The sequence below is a fragment of the Anas platyrhynchos genome, chromosome 1 (genome assembly GCF_047663525.1).
Source record: "Anas platyrhynchos isolate ZD024472 breed Pekin duck chromosome 1, IASCAAS_PekinDuck_T2T, whole genome shotgun sequence".
NCBI classification, from domain to species: Eukaryota; Metazoa; Chordata; class Aves; order Anseriformes; family Anatidae; genus Anas; species Anas platyrhynchos.
Window position 1 is genome coordinate 41,992,480 of NC_092587.1, and position 25,657 is coordinate 42,018,136.

Here is a 25,657-nt window from a genome sequence, read left to right on the forward strand (position 1 = left end):
GCACTGCAAGTGCTGGCTCACCCTCAGCTCCCGGCTCATCCCACTGTGACAAGCAGCCCCCCTCCTGCTGCTCCCAGACACAGGTTGTTTGAAGGTTGTTGTGTTTTGGATCCTCTTCAAGCACATTTAGATCAAACACACTTCTGTTTAATATGCCCACCATGTAAAGATGGGGTTTGACGTGTAGATCTCCCTAGGGGGTGATGGAAAAGTTGAGGGAGCTTTCGCCCCATTGTAGCTGGTAGTAACACCAACCTCTCAGCTGCAGCTGAGAAGCCATGCAGCTTCCCAGTTTCTCCCTTCTTATCCCCTGCCACCCACATGGACTTAGATCAGTGTTGAGACTGCTCCAGAGTTGTCACAACACTCTGGTAAAGTAACAAGACAAAGAGAAAAAGAATAAGGAGAGAAATAGCAGGAGTTGCAAGAAGGGAAGAGATGGAAAGCATCCACATGCTTTGGGAAACAGATATATAGGCGATGGGCTGAAAAAAAAAGCCATCCTACTGTGTTTTTCAGTTATGTTGTGTTTAATAAGAACTCAGTAATAACCACTTGCATAGGAGCCCAGGAAGATGACAGGAGCTGCAAAGGTGAGACTTGGAGTATAACTTCCCCAGCCTTCAGGTTACCAATGGCCTCACTTCATTCTGTTAGATTGTGCTTTTCACAAATATGGCACAGTGACTGGGCTGGAAGTTCTCTCCAATTCTATTAGAATTTAAAATGAGCTTAAAGGGAATCCAAAACTGTTAATTTTAAAGCTTAGGAGTGGGAAGTGCTGAATAGGTCTGCTAAAGCACATGGAGACATCCACTTCAAGTAAGCTGATTTAAAATCTGGCATAAATTAGAAGGGTCTTGAGGTATGATCACTAGAAAGTTATGCAACAGTCACATGTAAAACCATCAGCTGGTCCTTGTGATCTGGTTCGAGTGATATGAGCCAGCACTGCAAAAGATCTAAACTCTGTCTTATCCAAACTCTCTGTCCAGTCTTTCCTCTTGAGAGTTAATGCAGGAGTAGCAGAAAGAAAGTGCCTTTAGTCACTGCTCTCTTGTTGTCAGAACAGAACAGACTGTAAAGCAGTTGTTTCTTTTTGATGTTTGGGAAAGAATAACTAAATATATTCTTTAGAGCAGAGTTATATTGTTTAGAGCAGAGCTACCTATTGAACAGTTGTCACATCACTACTTACTACACACATACTTTGAAATCCAAAGATGCAGAGGTTAACAGCTTCAACTAGGAAACTAAAGAATTTTGTGCATGGCAAACACTCAGCAGAGAAGTCTGCACTGATGTTGCTTTATAGAAAGTACGATTTCAGTTGCTAGGGTTTCCAAATGGCCACATTTTGTAAGGAAGCAATAATGACACTGAATTAAAATTAAATCAGGAAGACTGACAGGGACTCTGCAGCTTCTGATGCCGAAGGCAAGGCTCTGTGCATGGTCAGTCATTGGTTAGTTTGCTTAAGTCTTTGTATTCAGAGGATTGGATAACAGCATAAAGGAAACTCATGCATGTACACACATGGAGATGAAAGAAGATGGAACTTTTTTCTTTTTGCACAAATGGTGGTTCAAGTCTTTGTGCTTTTGAAAGGCAAGCAATCTGTCAAACTCATTGAGATACTACTAACTGCAAAAAATTCTCTTTGACATGAAAAATCAATATATCACATTTGAATATTTTGTTGAAGCATGCATAAATTCATCTCTATTAAATGTGAATTGTATGAATGATATTTTAAAAACTGATGTAATATAGAAAATCTCATGTATTCTATTCTTTTTACTTAAAAGATTTAAACAACAAAAGCATTTGAAAGATTTGAAAGATCTGAAATCTGTTGCTGTTTATGGATAAAAAAATACTGATATCAGCTCCATATGATGTGTCAGAAATTCATAATTATTACCAAACTGATTTAGAATGATGAAAGATTGTAAAAAGGTTTGTTGATAGTTTATCTATCTGTATGCTTAAGCAGGATTTCAACTAAAGCCTGAAACGTAAAATGTCACTGACCATGGAATGGAATTACATGGTAGAGATAATATGAGACTTTTTTGTCAAAATACTTTGACTCTTAAAACAAACAGCCAGCATCTGAATCCAGAATGCACAATAAACAGACTCAAAGAGCTTTTAACTCCATTCTTAACAAAAAAAAAAAAAAAAAAAAAAAAAAAAAAAAAAAAAAGAAAGTAAGAAAATAAAAAGAGAAAAGAGAAAAGCCAGAGAGAGTATTAAAATTCAGAGTATTAAAGAGTAACAAAGAATGACAATTCAGAGTATCTTTAATCCAATGGATTAAATCTAATCCTTTTGGTCCTTAATGTCGTACTGCATTTGTCCAAAGGCACAACCTTAGACCGTCTGTGAGATACTTGACTTATTTGCTTTTACTTCCTACCAAGTAATGGATATGCTAGAACTGAGAGGGCTACTCCACTTGATACAGGGAGCATGTTGGACATAAAATAAATGTTCCAAACATTTCCAGTGATCAGAAGTCCTATATTCAAAAGTTACAGATATTATAAAAGTCTATTCTAATTAATTTTCAATTAGAAGAATCCATGTCGTTTTCAGGCTCCTAATTTACTGAAAGGGAGGGTTTTTGTTTTCCTTTGGGAGTTGGGCACCTAAATGTCACAAACATTTCACACATTTTTGACACCTGGGGTTCATTTCTGAGGTAACTACTAATTTCTCTGCTGTATAAAATCGCCATCGGTTGTATTTCAGTACTTTGTATTTTCAGTACTTACATTACTCTCCAAACTCCATTTGACAAGACTTTACAAGCTTGTATCAACAGTGTCTTCTACTGGGTAAGACCACATGCAACACTAATCAGGGTGGAAAGATTGTTGCTAATTGTTCTGAGTAATGCCTTTGTTTGTTGCTATGTAGTGAATATGCCTTATTTTTATTCTTCATTAAAAAAAAAAAAAAAAGTGCTTGACCTGTGGAAGTGAAACAGTGTCTAAGGTGCCAGTGCTGGTGCCATCATTCCTATGATATTATTTTGGAAAGATAATACTTTCCAGTAAAAATTATGAAGTGGTCTTTGTAATGTCTGTATCAGCTTAACACGTTTGCTACCAGTAAAAAAGAAAACTGCTCTGTATTTTCTGAATTTCAACAACTCTACTGAGAAGTTATAACACTTAACAAGCAATTTTGTAAAGCCAATAGCTGAGCAAGAATATGGATAAAATGAAATTTCAGCAAAACTGACATCTGGATTGAATATAAGTGTAAATAGGAACAGAGTCCGGAACAGAACTCCGTTGAAGATGTGTTAAAACATTTATGTGAGATCCTTCATAAGGAATAGATTGAAAAAGTCTATCTATTGTATTTAAACTACAATAAGAAAGTCACCAAAGCAATTTCTTACTTCTCAATCGGTTGATTCTAATAGATGTATCACTATATGCCACACCTACATGAGACTGTGGAAATACATTTTCCAAAAATAGTTTTATCAAGCATCAATAAGAAGTAGGATCAGCAAGAGAGGGGAAAAAAAAAAAAAAAAAAAGGTCTAAAAGCTCCTGTGAAATAATGACATATATATAGACTAGACACTCAAAAAAGAGCCCTGCTAAGACATTATATATCATCAGCTGCCTATGACTACTGTGTTGCTGGATGCTACTGCCTAAGCAGTAGAGCTAGCATCAGGTTTATAACCTAACATATTCACTTTACATTGAAATAATCTAGAATCAACCTATTGTTTGCCATTTGTCAGAAAACTGATCTCCACCTGACAGGCAACTGTTTTTTGGAGTGGCTGGAGCACATCTGAGTGAGTAGAGATGAAAATTTACAAAACAGGACATTTCAAGACACCTTGAGGTTTTAACTGGTTTAGATGGAGCAGCTTTTAGAAGAGAAGGAAAAATAGGTTTGCCTAGATTTTATGGTTAAGACAAATGTACTATCTGTGTTTATAGCGAAACTAAAGGTAAAGGTCTGGAAGGCCAGCTTGGCTAGTTTCAAGGCTGTTTTTCTGTCCCTTTCAGGGATACTGAAAAGGAGAGTTATTTTGTAGCAGACACCCATCAAATTCTGTCAGTAACAGACTATTACCTCCCTCTTACTTTCCTCTATAGTAGGTCAACTTCTGTAATACTTTTCACCTTCCTTAGACTCTAAACTCTTCTGAACAAGGTCTGTATCTTCTTAAATAATTTTAAAACACTTGCCAAAAGCTGGTCATAATCCTCACTAAAGTCTTTGGAGACAACTGCAGTAAAAAGAAGCAACACCACCTCAAGAGCAGCCAATGAGCACCCCAATGACGTAATTATGATATTTCTATTGAAAAGACAACTGTCTACTTGATGAAACTTAAATTTGTATGAATGGTCCAGTCCATCACCATTTGCCATGTATATAACTCTTCTACTTTGTGTGTGAAACCTTCTCTAGAAGAACAAAGTACCTCACTAAATGTGAACTTTGTCTGCATAAATAAAACCATCTGGTTTGCTGTCTGACCATCTGGTTTGTCTAAAGTTTATAGTCTCCTGAGTGTTATTCACAGGCCCACATATGATCAAGCCTCCAAAGACATTTTTATTTGGTAAAAGCTTTCCCACAGCACTTTATTTTTTCTATTTGTTTTTGATCTTGTAAAAAAAAAAAAAAAAGTCATTTTAATACGTGTGTTGTAATACTGCATGTGTTTGTGTTTCTGTGAACTGCTTGTAGTTCTGCTAGTGGGTAGATATTACAGGCTAGATTCCCTTGGGAACAGGGGAGGAACGTACTGCAGAAGAGAAACTTGGAGATAGCAGATCCTAAGACTTCTTAACCACTGTCCCTGAACAAAATGCTAGCTTAGGGTGGACAGCTCACTTAAAATGCATCAGCTATTAACATGTGACTAGATATCGAGAACCGAACTGTCTCAGCTCAAGAGCTACAGCTGGCAGCAGGTAACCAACACCTTGTCAGATCTACACCAGGCAGGGAGTCTGCTGGCTTTGATGATTCCAAGACTCCTAGCAGCATGCAGTGTCCAGATAACCCACCAGTTTTCATCCCTGTGTGAATAAAATGAATAATTATGCTCCCTTAATACTACAAGCTGAACGGTCACTACGTTTCTGCTTGCTCTCTCTGCTTCATAAACACAAGATTTTCCATACAGAGCCTTTACAAAGCCTTGCCAAAAGGGTTCATTCTCCTTCAGAGTTCAACTGCTCCCGTTTCTGGAGAAAATGCCTCAGTTCTCCGCAGGTCAGTAAGTATACGACAGTTCATAAGCTCTGATACTTCTGCCTTATCTGCCCTCTTACCACAGGCAATGGAAAATGTTTCACTTGAAACAACAAACAGATTCAAAATCAGAAATAGAAATGACCTAAGTAAAGATCAATATAACTTAACAGAATCTACCTCGTTCTGTTCTAAGCCATCACTGATGTTTCAGCAGATTAAGCCTATGCATAATTAACTGTATTTACACAATCACTAACAATAATCACACCTTTTCATCTACCTAGAATACATATTCTCTATGCATCACATCTAAAGTGAGATTTAAGGTTAAATGTAGACATACACCATGGAGTATGATCATGTATTTGTAATGTGAACATAACTAAAGCAACTGGGGCAAGAAGTCTGTATTTTGAAAATGTGCAAAATAGATGTCCTTTTCTATAGTCACTCTTCCCTGAATTCCTTCAACACAGAAAAACAGAAAGGATGTCAACAGGCTTGTGGAAGCTAAGACCCAGGACAATTCCTCTCTCTGCAGAAGAGTTGAGAGAGGGCAGCTGGATCCCACTGGACCCTGCTGTGTTTAGTTTCTAAAAAAGGGAACTAAAATGAGAGGCAGCCTCCAGGGGCAGCAAAATACAGCAGGAAGCTTGGAGATGCAACTCTGTTCTATAAAAATAAATTGTTTCATGTACGTGATTCTATTTACTTGTTAGTTTATTTGTGTAGCTTGGGGGTACTGGGTTGTTTCCCAGTCAGCTTCTTACAACTCTAATTCCTGTTGATATATAAAAGTGTGAGTGTACAACCTCAAGCACACATACTTAAGTGCAGCTTCTGTGGATGTACAAAAGAATTTAATAATTTTAATTTACTGTCAATAAATTCCACTAAAGCTTTGGAGACTTTAAGAGAGATCATACATAGACAATGTCATATTCCAAACATAAGGCCTTGACTTTTAGACTTTGGCCTTGAATATATCGACGTGTTCTAAAATAAGCAGTGAATACACTACTGCTTTTCAGCTAAACTATGTTCATTGAATATATGCATTTTCCATCTATTGTAAATGGGACACGTGTTATAAGTTTAATTCACATATCAGATGCTAGCAACAAGTCAGGCACCACAGCTGAAACAGTGCCTTAGTGACTGTCTATATGTTCAGATGCAAGATGGGCTTTGTTTCAAACTTTCTTTTGTTTATTGTACTGAAACAGCTTTCCTATTCATTCAAAACTATAGTCAAGACAATCACTACTAGTCATTTTTCCCAAGTAGCAATGCTGAGTGGGTCCCGAGTGATCTATTATTGAACTGGTAATTATTTACATGCAGTAAGTTTTAGTTTTAATATGCTTGTCACTTGTCAACTTCTACATTAAAAATTGTCTTGAGTTTTCAATCTCAGTGTGCCATAAATGTTTATAATCTGTGAATGGGAGTCAGTATTCTCACCAGTCAGGATAATGCTTATCCTATTTTCCAGAGCTTCTGATACAGAGCTTCCTTAGAGAAAAATAATTAAACTAAACTAAAAACAAACAAACAAATAAATAAAAGAAAATAAGAAAAAAAAAAAAAAAAGCTTTTGATTTTAAATATTTTCTTAGAAAATAATATTTATTAATATGAAAATCTTGTGTGTTCCTTATTTGTTTTCAGAACACTATTTCCAAGAGCTGGGAAGATTTGTTTTCTGGCAAGCATCAAACATTTTTCCATTGGTCACAGCATTCTTGTACTAATTGAGTTTAGAAAACTCTTCAGCTGCTGCTTGGATGAACATGATCTGTGAAAAGCAAGCATCAGAAATAATGGGATCCATTAGCTAATTATACTTTATCATCAAACATGCATCAGTTGCAAAATATAATATGAGAACTGTACTCTGGTCCCCAGATCTTTCAGATTGTATGAACTGCCAAAAAAAAAAAAAAAGCATCTTCTTTCCCAAAATACTTCATATTTCTCAGTTAAGGCAACCACTGATTTTCAAAATGTATAAATCTGTACCAGACATAATCCCTCTGAAACTTATAGTGATGATTTTGCTGTCTGAAGCAAAAACTGTGGAGAACATGCTATGTTTATTTCAACACTTACATGCATGCAATATCCCTGGTTAAAACTATCCATTCTAATGGGAAAAAACAAAAACAAAACAAACAAACAAACAAACAAACAAACAAAAAAACCACCAACACTACAATATACAATTCAATTGCTAACTGGGACATTGGATAGAAGGCATGAATGTGATTACAGACTACATAGAATAAATATTTCTTTGTGTTTCACTTAAATGCTCCTTTATTTCTACAATTTTATTTTATTTTATATTATTTATACTCCTATGACATAGGAGTAACTGACCATATTTTGCTGTAGTTCTCACCTTTCTAGTAATATTTTGGATATTACACGAGGAAGACAATTTCACTAGTTCTCACGCTAATTTTCCACGGAGAAAATGTACATGTACCTTCTTTCTCTTAAATATGAGGAAATTTAGAGTCACAATACAGGTGGCCTTGTTAACATATTGACCTTGAAATGGTCACAGAAATATGTGGCTACTGTAAGTGCAAGTTAAAAAACTGTCCTCCTGGAATGTTTACCTTTTGAACTTATATATGAATTTGACTTACAAGACGACAAGGTCCAAGTGGAGAGCCAACATCATGATTTCACATAGAAGTCCAATCACTTAATGCTTGAAACTAAATACAATCTTATTTAAAGTGTAAAAAGCTAAAATCTTCAGTATGTTTACTCCTGTGCGAGGACACCAAATAAAATCTCCATTAGCATTCAGGTAATTAACATATATGAATCTGAGGTGCATGAGTTGCACTACTTCAGACTCACAGTACCGGTGGATAGTGGATTGACACCCAGGTTGCGTACTGCAGTTTTCCACATGCTCCACCCTGGCCAAATTCCAAACAAACAGACGCAATGCTGCTCTGGTCAGCCCAGCTCATGGACTCTGCTCGGGCCACCCTTGCCCATCCCTTGCTATTCCCTTCTTTTCTCCTCCTCCCGGAGCCCTGTTACTTACACAACCTTTGTGCACAGTGAGGAAACAACCGGAGACAAGCTGTATTACCCTGTAGTGCTACACCCTGCAAGGAGCTCTTTTCAGCAGACTGTCAGAGCAGAAGAACCTGTGCCTGGTCTGTGGGAGGACTGTTGGTCTTATGCTACATCTCATGCCCACAATGAGGTCAGAGAAGCTCCAGTAGAGGAGGTCAGTCAGCGAGAGACTTTCAATCCTTTAAAGCCTCACGAAAATCCTATGTAAAAGATCTAATAGTAGCAGTAGGATACTTGTTGGTATAAAAATACACGAGATATCATCTGTTAGTACAATGCAGAATCACTGTGAAATCAAGGACATAGACTGCAGCCAAATTCAAATATTTTTCCTCCTATTAGGAAATAATAAAAATGCCTTGGCAAGACGGGTTCAAGCCTTCCGACTTTCTCTTGAAATGCTCGTTCTGATAAAAGTGTCTTACCAGCAAATACACTTTAATTTCTGTTGGCCTTAGCTTTTGCATACTCTGTGCCTCTTCACACCTGTGCAAAGGAAAGTAAAAAAGGGTACCAAACAAGTGCCTGACATTCCACGGGTATAATTATTTTACAAGTATAAAGGAAGTGAAAACAAGAGTCTGTAGGGGGTGCTTGGAGGTACTTATGATTTTATTTTTTTTTTTAAAGTTAGAGATATGTTACAATTTTAGAGTGTTCTGTGCTCACTAGTTAAGTAGAGATATTGTTAGTGCTTGGACTTTTTTCAGAAGTATAGTACCTTACCTGAAATTACCCCCTCTCCTCCCTTTTAGAGTCTTTCTTCTCAGTACTTTTGTGTATGGTGGTATTTATGATCTAATTCTCTCTTCCCACAATGCAGTGTAATTCCTGCAGTAGGTACTTAGGAAATATGTTTTGGTTCCTATTCCTATTATTATGCTAGAAAGCAAAGGAAGTAAGCAGCACAAAGGATTTAACCTTTTTGTTTGTTTGTTTCTAGACTATGCTACCAATATATGCTGGTTAACTTATTTTTCTAATGGAAAGGTATATATTTGTAGACACATTACCAGCTTTGTAAACAGACTTCTGGGATTAATGTTTTTTTTAGTTCTAGGTAGAATGTACAGCAGACTAGTACCCAAATGAGAATGAATTTTACAGGACCTAAGAAAGCATTCCTACAAAAGTTGAGCTTTATACAGCAGGTATTTGAATCCCCCCGCCCCCCCCCCCCCCCCCAACACACACACTTTTTAAAGGTGCATTTAGTATTAAAACATGGCTTTTCATTAGCAGACCTCAGATAATACCCACAAAAGGAACTGATTTAGATTTGCTTTCTGTTCCTTTAAAATACTGAATACCAAACAAAGCTCAGTTGGTAATGGCTCACCTTTGGGTTGATCATAAGTGTTAGCTGAACATTTTGGTCTACCTGGGTAAATAGGTAATACATTTTCTTCTTCATCTGAATACAGGTTTTGTTACGTCTAATACCTCAGCTCCTGCAGCTGCTTTCATTATGCAAGTAAAAGATCTCTTATACAGAGCCACCTATTTTCACCAAATATGCACAAACTAAGTTGGTTTCAAAATTTCCGTTCTTTGGTGAAAGCTAACTGAAATTGGCTAACAAGCTGGCTACCATTTCCCTCCCCCTGATGATGGTGAGAGAATGGATGATAGATGTGTGTGACTGCAAAAACACTTTTCCTTAAGAAACGGCTTTAAAAAAACAGAACACCAACTTTTCAGGTCACATGTTGAAGCTTTGTACAATTGAGGGTTTGAGATGTGCTAAATCTTACATGCTCTGTACAGCACTATTCACTTGGAGAGAACTAATCACTCAAATTGCATAAAGCTAAGTGCTTGTTTAAATCCTCACATGACTGATGACTAATGTTCAGTATTTAAAATTCTGTCCAAAGACAGAAGAACCGATTGTTTCATTTGAGCAGTCAACTTTCACATTAATCACAGTAATCTAAATCTCTATTGTTTAAAATACCTAAGAAGCGTGACCTCGCTTAATTGATAGCTTCGGCTTTTGTCTTTCTGGAGAATTTCACATACTGAATACAAACTGTAGAAGAAAAATATTACAGCCTGAAAATGACTTAAATTCCGTGTTTTATGACATAGTGAAAAGGAAAACGGAGATAAAAGGTCAATTTGACAATGCTCTGTGTGCTTGGATCCCTGAGTGTAAGCAGAACTCTGATTTCAGACGTAATGGTTGGCGAGTATTTACGAGGGTACGAGGAACTGCCTGGACGTGACTCAGCGTGTGATGTGACTGCAGCGTACAAAGTTTAATGGTTTATGTTCCCCAGCATTTTAACAGATTTGGAGGACCAACAACGCTGCTTTTGCGTGTGGCTCACACTCGGCGCAGAAAGCGAGTGACCCCACCACACCCCTCCCAGGGCACGGTCTGCGCAGCTCCCCCCGGGGACAAATCCTCTCTGAACTGAGCGTTCTCACAAAGGAATTTTGTTTCTATTTCATATTTATTTAAAAAAAACACCAGCGCCCCCCTCCCCCCCCCCCCGGCTGCCGTAAAGCACAGCCTGGCGGAGGCTTGGCGTTGCGTCGCGCGGCCGGAAGCGCGGCGCACTTTGCGGCGGGGCCGCCCCTGAGGCGCGGCCGGGCGGCCCCGTGCGCCCTTTCCGCCGCGCCGCCGCCGAGGCAGGGTGAGCGCTGCCGGGCTCCCCCCGCCGCCGGGCCCCCCCCGCCGCCGGGCCCCGCTGTCCCCCCCCCGCTCCCCACAGCGCTAACCCCGCGCCCCTCTCTCTTGCAGGAGTCATCATGCCGGCCAAGGGGCCCCTGCAGAGCGTCCAGGTCTTCGGGAGGAAGGTGAGGGCCGCCCCCGCCGCCTCCCCCCCAGGACTAGGCCGCGGCCTCCGGGTGCTCGGCGCCCACCCGGGCCCTGCTTGGGGGTGGCGGAGCCCGGCGCGGCCCCGGGGGTGGTGCCCTGGAGCTGCCGTGCGGCAGGGCCGGCGCTGGAGAGGCCTGCTCAGCATCCACGTGTCGTGGGGCGGCGGGCCTGCTGGAGATGGTGCCGCCAGGGAGCAGGCCCGGCCTCGCTGGTTCAGGGAGCCTCGTGGGGGCTCCCCGCAAAAGGGCCCGGATCATTTGCTGTGGTGCCCGGGAGTCGCGTTAAATAGATTGGGAAATAAAGCTTTTGGTGGGGGGATCCCATCGCCCCACAAGTCGTAGGTAGCAAGCTTTTATGAAGAATTAGGTCGCAAAATTATCGTTTTGATGAACGGATTGGGTATTTCTCCCACACTCAGATAAATATAATATTGTTAAGATGGTGCTGTAATACTCTAATATGTTGGAACGTAAAAAATTGTACTATCTTGTTTTTTGAGGGGTGCTAATATTCAGCACGAAACTAAAGATTTTAGATTGTTAAATTTTCAGAAGGTTTTACTTTATGTTGCTATTGTGAAAAATGAAGTGCTTCACTAACATGTGTTTGGACTTCTAGAAAACAGCAACTGCTGTTGCCCACTGCAAAAGAGGAAATGGCCTCATTAAGGTGAATGGAAGACCTCTGGAAATGATTGAGCCCAGAACTCTGCAGTATAAAGTAAGCATCTGCCTAGCCTCCCTACCTGCTTGGATATTAAAATACCTTTATCTACTCAATCGCTTGAGGATTGAAAAGAGTCGATTGCCTTATTGACAGTACTAAATATTTGTTGTGTGTAGAAACATAAACACTGCAGAAAATGCAGAAAACTCCTGTCATAATTGTGCTGTTGGCAGAGGGATTCTTGCTTAATTGGGTTAACATACCTTATTTACACTGTATAAGGTGACTTAACTTTGATACATGCAAACATACATATGTACACACAAAGAGTCTCAAATGAGCATGAATGATACGAAGTGCTGTGGAACAAAACTATGTAAAATCAGTTACCATGCGTTTTGTTGTCAGAAGTATTTTCAGGAGATAATCATTTTTTTACATTGAAACGGGAAACTTCAAAGCCTCCTGTTCAAAAGATTCATTAAAACTTAATAAAATAGTTGGTTGGCCTTTTCACAGAATCACAGAATTGTCTAGGTTGGAAGAGACCTCAAGATCATCGAGTCCAATCTTTTGAAACTTAAATAAAAAACCCAACCACTTAGTTTTACAACAGCATTAGTAAATGTCAAAGAACGTTGCAAGAGATGTACAAGTCCCATTTACATGGGACATGTACTTGTAAAATTAAGGCTGTGCTTTTCAGAATGTTTAGTAACTTCACATTTCGTAAATGTGCTACAAGCTCTAGTCCTTGCTGTCTCTGATCACAAATTAACTTTTTCATTGTTTTGTTTCCTAGCTGCTTGAACCTGTCCTGCTCCTGGGGAAGGAAAGATTTGCTGGTGTTGACATCAGAGTCCGTGTGAAAGGTGGTGGCCACGTAGCGCAAATCTACGGTAAGGCTTTCTGTGGAACCTTCTTTGTGGGATAGAACAGGTCAAATCGCACATGTGAGAGGCCTGAGTTGAGAGTAGCAGCTTGTGCATCTCGGTTTCACTACTCATGAAGTTTTTTGTATGGGCATAGTGGTTATATTTTATTTGCAGAGTTGTAACATCTGGAATAAGTTGAACTAAGGAAATTTGTGAAATTGTGAGGAGATTTGAGGAATGGATCTTGCATGTTGCACCATGATAATTGGAAGTGTGCCTCTATGCAAAAAGTTTTGGAAGGCAGAGAATGGGACTTACCATTAGAAATTGTCTTTAATCCTAAATTTTTAGGTTGTCCAGAATCATCTTTAATCTGACTTGCAGGGCTAGGTGGTGGTTCTTACAGAGTAGGTTGAGAATATACCTGCATTAGATAGGGTTGCTCTTTACCTGTGATAGATTTGTTTTGCTGTTACAGTTTGGATGTAGATCAGTGGAGTTGAAGCTGCTTAAAGAGCAGGGACATGTTTCAGTCTCTTAAGTAGATTGCATTAATATTTCAGAAAATTCAGTTTTTCATCAAAATACTGATCCTAAACAAAATGTTTACAGTAACTCCCATAGCCCTGTTTTGAGTTCTGATGGGTACGTTACAGGCTTGTTTTACAGAGGAAAGCTGACAACTACACAAGCCATCCTGTTGTGCGTTTTGCCTCTTTAGTATTTAAACTCACCAAAAACTTCTATTCTTGTTGGAAATTATAGACATTTTAGAGAGCTGTGTTTTTAAGAATTTGAAAATCATGCCTGGTAGAAGATAAACTGAAGTTTCTAAAGAAGGTGATCAGGACTGCCCATGTACCTTGGCTAGTTAGCAGTTGTTGAATCAGAAAATGAACTGTGGGTGGCCTCTTGGCACACGTTTCTTCAGATTTGCCAAAATAAAGGTCACATGGAGTATGTGGGAGGGGAGATGAAGGAGGGGAAGGACAATTTGGCAGAGAACAAGACAGCAAGTTTCTCAGATAATTGGCACTTTGTGTTTATTTTGAGTTTTAAATATATTTGCAATCCTTACTGATCCATCTTCTTTCTTAACAGCTATCCGTCAAGCTATTTCCAAAGCATTGGTGGCTTACTATCAAAAATGTGAGTTTGTTGTTTTGATTGTTATATTAGCCTGAAGTGGAAATGTATTACTTCTGATAGGTGTGAAAATGCCACGATTTTGTTCCTTGTGAAGTTTCTAAAACTGAAATCTTTTTTTTTTCTAAACAGATGTTGATGAAGCTTCCAAGAAAGAGATCAAGGATATCCTAATCCAGTACGATAGGACTCTGCTGGTTGCAGATCCTCGCCGTTGTGAATCCAAGAAATTTGGAGGACCTGGAGCTCGTGCGCGCTACCAGAAGTCTTACCGTTAAAATTGGTCAACAGTTATGTGACAGTCAATAAAAAATAAGAATTTGATAAATTCCGTGTTTATAAGTTGTTTTTTTTTTTTCCTGTATGGGTAGATAGATTTTCAGTTCAGATTGATTCACCAATCCATTGATATTAAAGTAAAATGAGAGGGCTTTCGGCAGTTCTCTTAGATCCTTTCATGGTAAGTCTTGATAGACTTCAGGGTCTTGGAAAAGAAGAGCAGTTTTCTGCTGTGGATGTATTTCAGAACATAAATTACCAGAACATAAAAGGCTTACATCCCTTTTTTTTTTTTTTTTTTTTTTTTTGGGAGGGGGGGCAGGGTGGCTGGTGGGGTGGGTACATGCAACGGCTTGTTGAAGTGGACTTTGCATTTCTGCTAAGTCTAAACAAATGCAGACCTTTTCAGGGATCTGGATGGTCCTGGTGTTATGAGGGGAGATGAGTACCCTTGTTCTTCCCATGTGAAAATGTCTGTTAAAGCCTAGTTGCAGACAGCATGCAATGTGTAGGAGTGGGTCTGACTCCTAGCTGGTAATGCATATCTTACGTGACCTTAGTATGCCGTTCTAGAGTAATACTGCATTAAGTATCTCCGAATGCTTTGGGGTTGGCACTTAGTGTTCTTGCAAAGGAATTTTATTGCCATTATATATTAATGTGAAATAACCACTTTTTTAAAGTCCCAAATGTGGACATGGAATATTAAGTGACAGCACTGTGCATTTGCACGTACTGCTTATGTTGATGCATGCGTGAGACAAATAATTCACCACCTTGAGGGCAACTCCCTCAGCATAGTCTAAAGTGTATATTCAGACACTATTTTAAAATTTCTATTTAAAGTTTACATCGTCAAAACCAAAGTAATTATATATGTTCATGTATGAAGAGAATGACCTCTTGCCCTATGAGCTGTTACCAGACAGTAAGAGGCAGTTTTCTGGATTAGTATGTCTAAATATAGGAAACTTTTGAAGTAAACACAACTTACTTTCTTTCAAAAATAGCTTTTTTGTAACTGTAAAACATAAAAAGGGCTTTGTTTTACAAAACACATTGGGGCTCACTTCATCTTTTGGCCATGTTTGCTCATTACAAACACAGGTGGATATAGACATGGAGAACTGTATCTAATGATAATAAAATCCATTTGGTAGCCAGACTGCTCATGTCATGAGCTAGGTGAGGTGATTGAAGTCCTTAGGGAAATATGTGTGAAAAATTCAGAGCTGAAAATCTGACAGTAGTTTGGAAGAGCATAACTAGTGTGTGTGTTTATGAAACATAAAATGTTGGAGAAGTTCCAGTTTCTCATCTCTTGAAGCTTTGAGGATTTTCATTTTGGAAGTGGTCTGGTTAGGAAGAGGAAGAGTTAAGTTCCGAGTAAAGCTTGGGATGTGTCAAGGCTGTTGGAAAGGCTAATTCTGTCCTTTGGAAGAGTTGTAAGTGATTGAATGAGACCTTGGAAATGAGCTGACCCCACAGGCATGAAAACAGCCCCATGCTGTTGTTCGCTGTTTGGAAACCAATCTGGAGAGGGACTGGAAGAAACATTGAGGACAAATCAACCAATAGCCTAGCTTCTGCCCTACTGCTCCCTTCTAGCCGGATATTTTTTTTTGTCTGCTGTATGCTTGTATGACAATACTGAAATTGTTATATGAGCATCTTGATGCTCCAGATTTTTGTCCAGATTTCTATGAAAAGTGGTATTTCTTCTCTCGTTTAACATTGTTATTTCAGTGTAAGTCTATACAAAGTTAAACTGACTTCCTTGAGTTGAGTTGGGGAACTGGAGATATTGTCCTTTTGCTCTAGTTTAGGAAAATGATTATTCATAGATATATTTTATTTTATTTTTTATATAATCATTGGCACTTGTTATGTTATCTTTTTGCCTTTTCTGGATAAAGCTTTTATTTAAAGTACTCTCACTGAAGTGTAGTTACTCAAGAGTTAAACATGTAACTTGAACAAATTCCTTCTGAAAAAGAATTCTTCATCCATCTCTCATTTTAGCTGTCAAGTGTCTGCCACAAAATCCTGCAATACATGACCTGAATAGAAGTAGAAAACTTATTCAAACCTTTCACACTTTCATTGGAGGGGATTGTTGCCTATTCTATTGCCAATTGAAATACCAGGATTTTTTGTCTTATGCTAAGTGAATGATATATTAAATCCCAGACACTTGCTGTCTCTTTGGCAAGATGAATAGTTTGCTTTCCTCAGTCCCTTCCTTCTGCATCCTCAGTGTGACCCATTTCTTGTCCAGCAAGTTGCTCAGAGTCTGTACCTTGTAAGAGTTGCTCACAAAGTACTCTGGCTCTTGGACTGCTGAGAACTCCAGTGTTCTGACTTGCAGCCTGGCTTTCTAAGGAAAAGATGCTATGTAGGGATAACTTCAAATTTGATTACTGAATTCCCGTGAGTTTTGTGAAAACTGGCATCTTGATAGATGTTAATTAGTTTCAGCTGAGGAAAAATAAGCCTTTTAGTTGTTTGGCTTGTGTGGTGACTGACAAGCAATGGCTCACTCAGTGCTTAGGAAATGTGTACTAGCCTGCCAGTTGGCACATACGTACCTTATGCTGTGGCTTGTCCAAAACTGATTCTTGCCGAGCTCTTAGACCAGTCAGATGCAGGGGAAAAGGGGGGGCATACAGAGATCCTGGGATGTGAAACTCAGGGGCAGGGGAAATGGAATACTCAGTGCCAGTAACCTTAGAGGTGTTTTCACAGTTATGGGGAAACCTGATTTATCAGTTTGCTGCCCACAGAGCAGCTTGTAGCAACTGGGGGGTTTTGTTTTGTTGTTCTTTTATGGAAAGGCTGAAAATAAAACTTGCATTGCTACTAATATATCCAGAGATGATATCTGTGTGTTATTTCTTCAGACAAAAAGCTCTTAACATAATAAAAATGCTTTCTGATCTGAACTCTGATCCTACGAAAATGCCCTATTAATCCTGGAGGGTGATGTCATTCCCACAAACTTGTTTTTTACATGAGAAATGTTTGCGGAATTGGACTAGTGTCTGCCTGGGTGGTGGAAGGCTGGAGATCTTTATTCTAAATGGTTGTTGGCCGATTAACCACTAGAGGGCTTAACTTCATTGCAGAAGGGTAATTAACATGAAGTTTTAAACTGTGGGAATATGCTAGGAGAAAACATTTTCATAAAAATCTTCCTTCCCCTTTTCTGTCCCCTTTTCCCTTTTCTTCTTTCCCTCTTTCCCTCCCTTTTCCTGATGTCAGTCAAGCTCTGATGATTAAGCATTAGCTCTGGCCAAGGACACCCTTCCACAAAGAAATACAAACAATCTGATTTCAAGCACCTAGTGAGGTTTTTGGGCAGCTGTGGAGGTAGTTCTTGGAACAGAAGAAATGCCCCTAACCTTGTATCACCCAGCTCTTTCATGAGCTTCACTGATATACATTCTTAGGAAGATCAGACACACACATTGGAATGTGTCCCCACTTGAATTATTTATTGAAAATACCATTGAATCATAGAATATCACGAGTTGGAAGGGACCCATAAAGATCATCGAGTCCAATTCCTGGCACCGCACAGGTCTACCCAAAAATTTAGACCATATGACTAAGTGCACAGTCCAAACGCTTCTTAAACTCTGACAGGCTCGTTGCAGTGACTGCTTCCCTGGGGAGCCTGTTCCAGTGTGTGACAAACCTCTTCCTGATGTCTAGCCTAAACCTCCCCTGTCACAGCTTGACAGTATTCCCGTGGGTCCTATCACTGGTGACTAAAGAGAATAGATTAGCGCCTGCCCCTTTGCTCCCTTTCGTGAGGAAGCTGTAGGCTGCAATGAGGCCTCCTCTCAGCCTCCTCTTTTCCAGGCTGAACAGGCCAAATGACCTCAGTCTTCTCATACATCTTCCCCTCTAGGCCCCTCACCATCTTTGTAGCCCTTCTCTGGATGCTCTCCATTAGTTTTATGTCCTTTTTGTACTTTGGTGCCCCAAACTGCACACAGTGCTCAATTATCACTTCAATTAAGGCTGGAGTGTGAGCTCTAAAAAGTACCATGTTTTGTTACTGATGATAATGGATCCAAATCCAAAACAGGGCAACCTTGAACCCAAGATGACTGAAGGCTGTTATTTCTTCAGCCGTTATTTATAATCCTGATAAAATGCATAAGCTGTATATAAAATTAAGTCATCTCAAATGTTATGTTAGAAAGTCTTGAGCAAATTTATTTTGATGATAATAAGCAAATAGTAGTGTTGAAAACTTCTAACTTAATTTTGAAAGAAAAATCTATAACTTGAAAAATGACACTAGATTTTTTTGAGCGTAGGCCAACATGTGTTCTGTACTGTGTTCTTTTTCTCACTAAAGTGATTGTTTTCTAAGGTGTTGTTTCTGATCACAATGTCCAGAAGTCCCAATCTGCGAGTATTCCACTACTTGTGTAGATAATTTGTCATTGCTTGAATATAATTTGATTTTTTTTCTTTTTCTTTTTCTTTTTTTTTTTCTTTCTTAATATAGTTCTATGAGCTACAGTTCAGTATACTTGGATGAATAATTCTTTTTCCTTATTAGCTAATGTCCTTCATGTGCTTGGGACCGTGCTATTTCCTACCCTGCCTTGAGCAGAGATATCCAGACCTAATGAAACCTATTGCTCTAACTCTTAAAAAGACCCTTTACAGCTGCAGAGGCTTGGTCTACTTTTAAGACATTAGAAGTCAAACAACAATGAAATACTAACACTCTATATTACCTCAACTTTACTATAGAAAAATTGAAAACAAACAATCAATCATTTTAATGGCTTCTGTTAAATTAAAAGAATTAATTTATATTAATGGAAAAATTTATTATTTTTGATGCCACATATGAAACACAGTGTGAAATATCATCTTGAGTGGAAGAATCCCAGATCAGATTTCTTACAAGAGTTTGAAATGTTTTCTACATCAGACATAGTTACAGAGGAAAATAACTCAGAGACTGGTAATGGAAATTGGAAACTCTAATGCTGTATTGGGTTCATCTCAGCTTGACAGCAACCTCAAGGCATCATCCTCTAACAGGAGATTTATGAGAGCATGAAATGTTGATTAGCCCCTGCCACCTTCTACAGGGTAGGTGCCCCCATTAAATGTTTGCAATCTGTGACTATGACTACATTAGTGTGTTAATTTGGATAAGGAGCTCAATCCTTTTACTTCAGTCTGCAGACTGGAGCGGTTTGGGATCTTTTGGAGCAGATTAAAATAAGCTGGAAAACGAAGACTGGCTGCATATTCAGTGAGTGGGAGCAGCCTGGAATTAGTCAAAAATAAAAACAAGGCAAAAATCTCCTTGAAATGTGAATTGTGTAAATAAGTTTCCTTTAGGATTTACAGAATAATGAAACACAAGATGGACACATAACCCATTTCAATGGCTGTTTGGTAAATATTTTGTGCATGTATGTATTTGTAGAAAACTGCATCCAGAGTCACTTAAATACAGTCAGTAATAAAACTAAATCTTAAGAAATAGTGGAACTACAGTGTACTGTAATAATGTATATCAGTTTGCAATAATTGTCCTTAGGCCACCAGTGATCCTGAACCTGCATGGGTACTGCTGTGTGGACTTGTCTTTGACTATGGTTGAAAAGGTTGTGTGTTTTCCTTTGCCCTCTCTTCCAGTCCATCAGGGGAGAGGGGAAGAGAAAGGGCTAAAGGAGTTGATGGGAGAAATTTTTACCTGAGAGAGACACAAAACTTCTGAATTTTATTTTGTTCCACAACCACCTTGTGCAGAATGCTCCCAGCATCCTACAAAGTGCTAGGAGGAATGAAATATAAGGCAAAAGATAGGCTTTGCAAATGAAAGTGAATTGCAGTAATTTCAATTACCGTTATATGTGTCATTAAAACTGCACTTTTTAGTGATTCTATTAATGTTTAGAGTAAAGTGGGTAAGGTTTTTCCATTTTAATATATGTTCACGTTAAATTTTGGTTAATTTACACTTTTCCATTTTAATGAAAATTAGAAACAAAGCCCCTTAGCTCCATTGACTTCTTTCTCCTTTTTGGTAGTATGAAAATTTCCAAAAAAGTTTTTTAATGAAAGTGAAATACAATTATCTTCCTGGAAGTTTTATTTTGTGACAGGAGCAAACTAAATACAAGAATGTATCTCAAATATTCTTAAGAATCCAAGTGTGTTGTTTGATAGAATTTTGTGTCTCTCCTTTTGGAACAGATGAGGAACATTCATATGTTAATCTCCGAAATAATCTGGTTATATTTTATGCATTAACATAACTGGAGGTTCTTGCTAAAATTTTTCACTATAAGAAGCAAAGGGCAGAGATCAACGCAACCTGCAAAGCACACAAAGGTGTAATGACAACTGAAGGATCTCTCAAACCATCATGACATGGCAAAATTTCTTTCTGTCATTGTCTTCTGTGTTATAAAGGGCTGATTGAGCTCAACAGAGGAGTAATACTTGCAGGTCTAGCGAAAGTGTAACTAATACAGACTCTGCTGAGGAGTTATCATGCATTACTAATGAGAGACATGCAGCCGGAAAGTTGTATGCAACATTTGCAAAGCTCCTGAAGCTGTATGTATCTACCAAGCTTGATGTCTTCTTTTTTCCTTTTTGTGTTGTATTATTTCGAATAATGCATCCAACTGTTTATCTTTGAAAGGATTTAAACACACTGTAGGAATACGTAGTTATAAGATGCCATCATAATCAAAGCCATCAATTTGGATAAATTTCCTATTACCAAATTATACTGAAATGAACATTGTGGGAAAGCTGAATTTAATGATACCGTGGAGTATATTTTTGCTTCATTCACTGCTGTCCTCTTTGCAAGGTAAGAACTTTACTCCATTTCTGAAGAAATACTAACTTTTAAAATGAGTTCTCTAAATATTTTATTAATACAGCTCCTTCTTTTTCTATCATTATCAAACAATATTTTTAACCCTTTTTGGAATTCATGAAACAATAACATAGGTAAAATAACCCATTTTACATATCTCCTTTCTCTCTGACAGGTGTTGAAGCTAAAATATAGCTCTTGTTTTTTAAAAAGACACATTTTCTATGTCTGAATTTTGTTACAAAATAATTATAAAGGAACTATGTTTAAGTTTCTTTTATTTCTTGCCACTACTGTCAGATGAGTAAGCAGGTAATGAATTTCAACGAGGTATGACTTTATTTCATCAGACTGCACCTGCACTTTGTTTAAGCATTTTTGGAATGCTAGAATAAATAATTGCTCTTCTGGTTATAGAAACAATCCTATTTTTAACCAGTATATTCACTTCAGATGGGTCTTGCAGATAGTTTCTTTGCAGCCATTATGAAGATTTCTAAGATAATCTGAGAAAGAGTGTAACCTGATTACAACTGAATTTTGCAAGTAATATTCAGAAAATGATTGCACCTAACTGCTGAAGGAGCTTGATTCTGGATAGCTCTGAGTATCCCTTGTACTTATAATTACCTTCCGTAATTTTATCAGATTTGGTCTGAGCCTCTGAACAACTAAGAACTCTTCTCTCTTTTTGGTGGTAGTATTTACCAGAGTTGAGACCATGGAAAACTGGGGTTGATAAGCCCTTGAAGGAATCAAGCTATCAGGAAGGAAAGCATCTGTTGCTAGGTCCCTTAGGAAGAGAAAAAAGTTAATGTAAAAGTGCTCTGGAAAACTCAGGATCATTAGCTATTTTTTAAAGAATAAATTTCAGTAGTGTTGTTTGCCAAATGCAGAGTGAGTTTGTAGAAAAACATTTAACTTAATGACTTTTTAATCTACAGGATCTTATTGCAAGCTTTCTCTTTTGAGAAGAACTTCAAGGTAAGTTTTTATTCCATATTTGTCAAGTTCTACAAATAAAACAAAAACATATAAGACTTATCTGATATAGCATAAGTTAGAAAGTAAAATATAGCCTTAAATTTGACATGTAAGATGTCAAGTACATGTGCATTGGATGTAAAACACACTTTCAGAATGTTTACATCTCTTTTCAAAGAATTTACACAACAGGCATGGATCCTCTATTTGAAAAATGAAGGCACTTATGAAAAATGATACTTCTATGGTCTCAAGAAAGCTTAGTGGAATAATGGAATGAAACCAGGATGAGATCATTATTTTATGTCTGGAAAAATACATTAAATGAGTATCCTTCTACAATTTTAATTGCATGATAAAATCCTAGCTGCTATTTGAAGCACAGAAAACTAAGTGCTATACAGCCATAAAATAAACATTTTCAATACAAGTTTTCATGTAGAAGCTGAAATCCAAACAAAACCCAAACTAGGGAATGTTCCTGATCCCATTGAATTAAATGGGAACTATGCCATCAATTTTAGTAGAAGTGTCCAGTTGGACATAGCTTTGGATGTCTAGTGACCTCTGTATCTAGTGAGCACACATGTATATCAAATGATATGCCATCTTGGACTGTTGATAAAACTAAGTATGTTTTATAGCCTGTTGCCCTTGTTTCTAAACTTAATTGCAAATTTAAGTCAGCTATAGCTGGCAAGCCGTCTTTTGCTATTTAAAGCCCTATCACAATATATTCAAATCATACTTGGGGGAACTTGCTGCCACACACACTGCCAGGTACCTATGAAACTGCTTTGCAATTTTGTATCCTGTCATAAAAGCTTATTTTGCCTGCTTACCTCTCCCTCATAAGACCTATGTACCTCCCTAATAAAGCATCCCATGTTTGAGAGCAGAGATTGGAGCACTATTGAATTCTGTAAAATGAGACCATGAAAAAAATCACCATTTTAAATGTTAAGCCAAGAAAGACCTCTTTGATAAAGTGATGGTAATCAGAGAGAAACACTTCTCTCTGGGGAGCTGCTTATTCAGGCTGTTCCAGGGACCTTTGATTAAACAGGTTCCTTTTTGTTTTCTTCCAGAAATGAGTTTAATGCAACTCGACAGAAAAGAGATCTCTTAACAGCAGAGGTAGGTTATACCTCTGAAAGGGGGATGGTGGGGAAAGCCTCCCCCTTTTCTGCTCTGGGGCTTTGCTGATGTTACAATGGGGCCTTTGTAAGGAGCAAGGCTGTGGTAACAGGAGGACAGTGAGGAGGAGCCGCTGTTCCCTACCTGCTCGCCTTCAGCCAAGACCCATGGCCTCACACATTCATTCGTTCTTGGTGAAATGCTCTCTGAATCACCCACCCTGATAGACCGACTGACGCACACCATGGGAAATAACACCGTGGTTCTTCTGCCTTTTGTGAAGGCAAACAGAAAGCCCTAGAAAGCTGTTGGTGTTTGATGCAAAGCACAATGATGGCTGTAGACAAGGAGCCTGCATGTGGTGTGGTGATGGTGGCAGTTCCATCCCAGGCCTGGGTCCTACCACCGCAGCCTAATGTCTGTCCCTCCTCACTCCATGCTCTGTACTGCTGCCTTATGCTGCACAGAGGTGATGTTTGACTAAAATTTAATAGTATAAGGGGAAACTCATTCCCCTGTGGGTAGACATCTTGGGCTACAGAGCCCAAGCAGCTGTTATAGCCCTCTTCTACATGGGCAGGCATGGAGCCCAAAGCCTCTTCTCAGGGTCTTGCAGGCAGGCTGCAACAGAACCACAAATCATTTTCTCTATGTCCCTTGGAGAATTTTGTGTCTCCTCACCAAGTTAGAAGGTAGCCAGTATGAAACATAACACTGAGGTGAGTCATACCTCTTCTCCTCACTAGGAAGACACCTTCTGAGGGAAATGGGCTCTGGGAACTCATGGTGGTCCAGAGGTGTGCTCAATAGGAGAGCAAATAAGCTCTATCTCCCCAAAATAGCACAAAAGCAAAAAGCTGCTTTTCTGAGAGGCCTGGCTCAGGGTAACCAAGAGAGAATATGGAGAGGGGTGTTTTTGTGCAGGGGTGGTGGGGAACATCTCTGGCTAATGATGGACCCTGGAAAGAGCTTTCTGGTGAGCTGGTGAAGTCCATTTCAGATTGATTTTAGACAAATTGTGCTACTTGGGTGCATCAAAGTATTTCCAGTTGGAGGAGGGAAGTATTTATGTCACTGCATGAGGCATTGGTGGGACTTCACCTGAACCATTTACTGTACAGTTGTGTTTATGCCGAGATCCATTAGTTTAAGCTCCAGACATGGAGAAGGACTAGCAGAAGGAGTGAAAAAAAGAGTATCTTGCAAGTGAAGGCTTAAACAAGTTGCTTTGCTCTGTTGTACTGCTGAAGGCTGGTGTTAGACATGCGGGGAGCATGGAAGGGTAACTGCTTTCTTGTAATATATCAGAGAGGGAATTTTTAAAAACCAAAACAAATCAACAAAACAAAGCAGGGATGAAGAACTATTTAAGAAAAAGAGCAAAGCTTTGTAAAACAAAAAGATTTTAAATGGCCATGAATAAATGTACAGGGGAAATATTTAACTGCCCGGCACTTCATCCTGGTAAACTTCCCAACCGTACTTGTCGGGGCAAAAACCCCAGAGTGCTTGTCATGTGGAACTTGATTAGTTCTTGGAAGAGATGATGCGACGAGACAAACTGCAATAGCAGAGTGTTGGGTCAGATCCAGGACTTCCTTACAGTCCCAAGTCCCCCTGTTCCTATACAAGACAGGATGCAGATCAGGCAGACCTCTTCTCTCCCCCCCTCCCCCCCTTTTGTTTGAGACCAGCTGAAATGAGTTCTGAAGGATCTCAAGGGGGATGTGAAATCCATCACAGCTGAAGTGGCCACAGTTGGATGACTGGGGAGTGGCACAGGGCATGAGTTAGGGGAGAAACATTTGGTATTTGACGGAAGCAAAAAAGGCAAGAGTCTTGTCTGAGCCCTCACTCTTCCTCCCAAATGTAAACACAAATCTCTCCCAGTGGAGCCCTGCTGGTTTGTTGCCTTTGGTGAAGCAGAAGACATGGAGAGGAGGCCAGCAGTGACCCCAGGGCACAGCTGTATCCTTCCCCATCCCCCAGAAACCATGCTTCCCTTCCCCACAGTGCCAGGTGCTGCAGTCGCTGCCTTTCCTGCTAGTCTGGGCTGCCAATCACAGCACTTGAGGCCATGCCCTGTGCTGGACCAGCCACAAGTGTCTCTCCTGTGCTAAAATAACCCTCAAAGTCCTCACTCAATGCTGCTGCAAGTCCCTGGGCTCATAGTGGTGCATTCATAAAGCAGAAACACTGATTTTCCTTTTGTGTTTCTGTCAGGTTCGAGCTGCCTCTCCTCGGTCACACCTGCACGGGTCCTTGACGCGCAGCCCACCAGGAGGTCAGTGCTGCTCGTCCCAGGAGGAGATGCCCCTGAACATGCTGCCTTCCTGTCACCTTCCCATGTTGCCAGTGGTTTTGTCCCCTAAAAAAAACCCAACACACTAACTCATTACTTCATTTTATCCGTGTTAAATAGCATATGGTTCCCACTGAAATTAGACTTTCAAAATAATGATTTATGACCAAATCTGAACAGCTAATTAAGCTAATCCTTTGATTTTTTTTTTT

The 25,657-nt window shown here is 39.2% G+C and overlaps 2 protein-coding genes across 2 annotated transcripts in view; both read left to right on the plus strand.

Annotated features, from left to right (window-relative positions):
- The first annotated feature begins 10,895 nt into the window (after positions 1-10,895).
- On the plus strand, positions 10,896-14,197 carry RPS16 (ribosomal protein S16). The gene is made up of 6 exons (XM_027454251.3): positions 10,896-10,997; positions 11,105-11,160; positions 11,801-11,902; positions 12,651-12,747; positions 13,825-13,872; positions 14,002-14,197. The coding sequence occupies exons 2-6, from the start codon at positions 11,113-11,115 to the stop codon at positions 14,145-14,147; spliced, it is 441 nt and encodes a 146-aa protein (XP_027310052.1). The 5' UTR covers positions 10,896-10,997; positions 11,105-11,112; the 3' UTR covers positions 14,148-14,197.
- A 6,436-nt stretch (positions 14,198-20,633) lies between these two features.
- Positions 20,634-25,657, plus strand: part of OTOGL (otogelin like) — a 102,136-nt gene continuing 97,112 nt past the window's right edge. Inside the window, exons 1-5 of the mRNA XM_072033077.1 lie at positions 20,634-20,751; positions 20,840-21,013; positions 21,967-22,006; positions 23,095-23,143; positions 25,367-25,427. Coding sequence (XP_071889178.1) covers positions 20,935-21,013; positions 21,967-22,006; positions 23,095-23,143; positions 25,367-25,427 — 229 coding nt within the window. The 5' untranslated portion in view covers positions 20,634-20,751; positions 20,840-20,934. The remainder of the gene's footprint in view (positions 20,752-20,839; positions 21,014-21,966; positions 22,007-23,094; positions 23,144-25,366; positions 25,428-25,657) is intronic.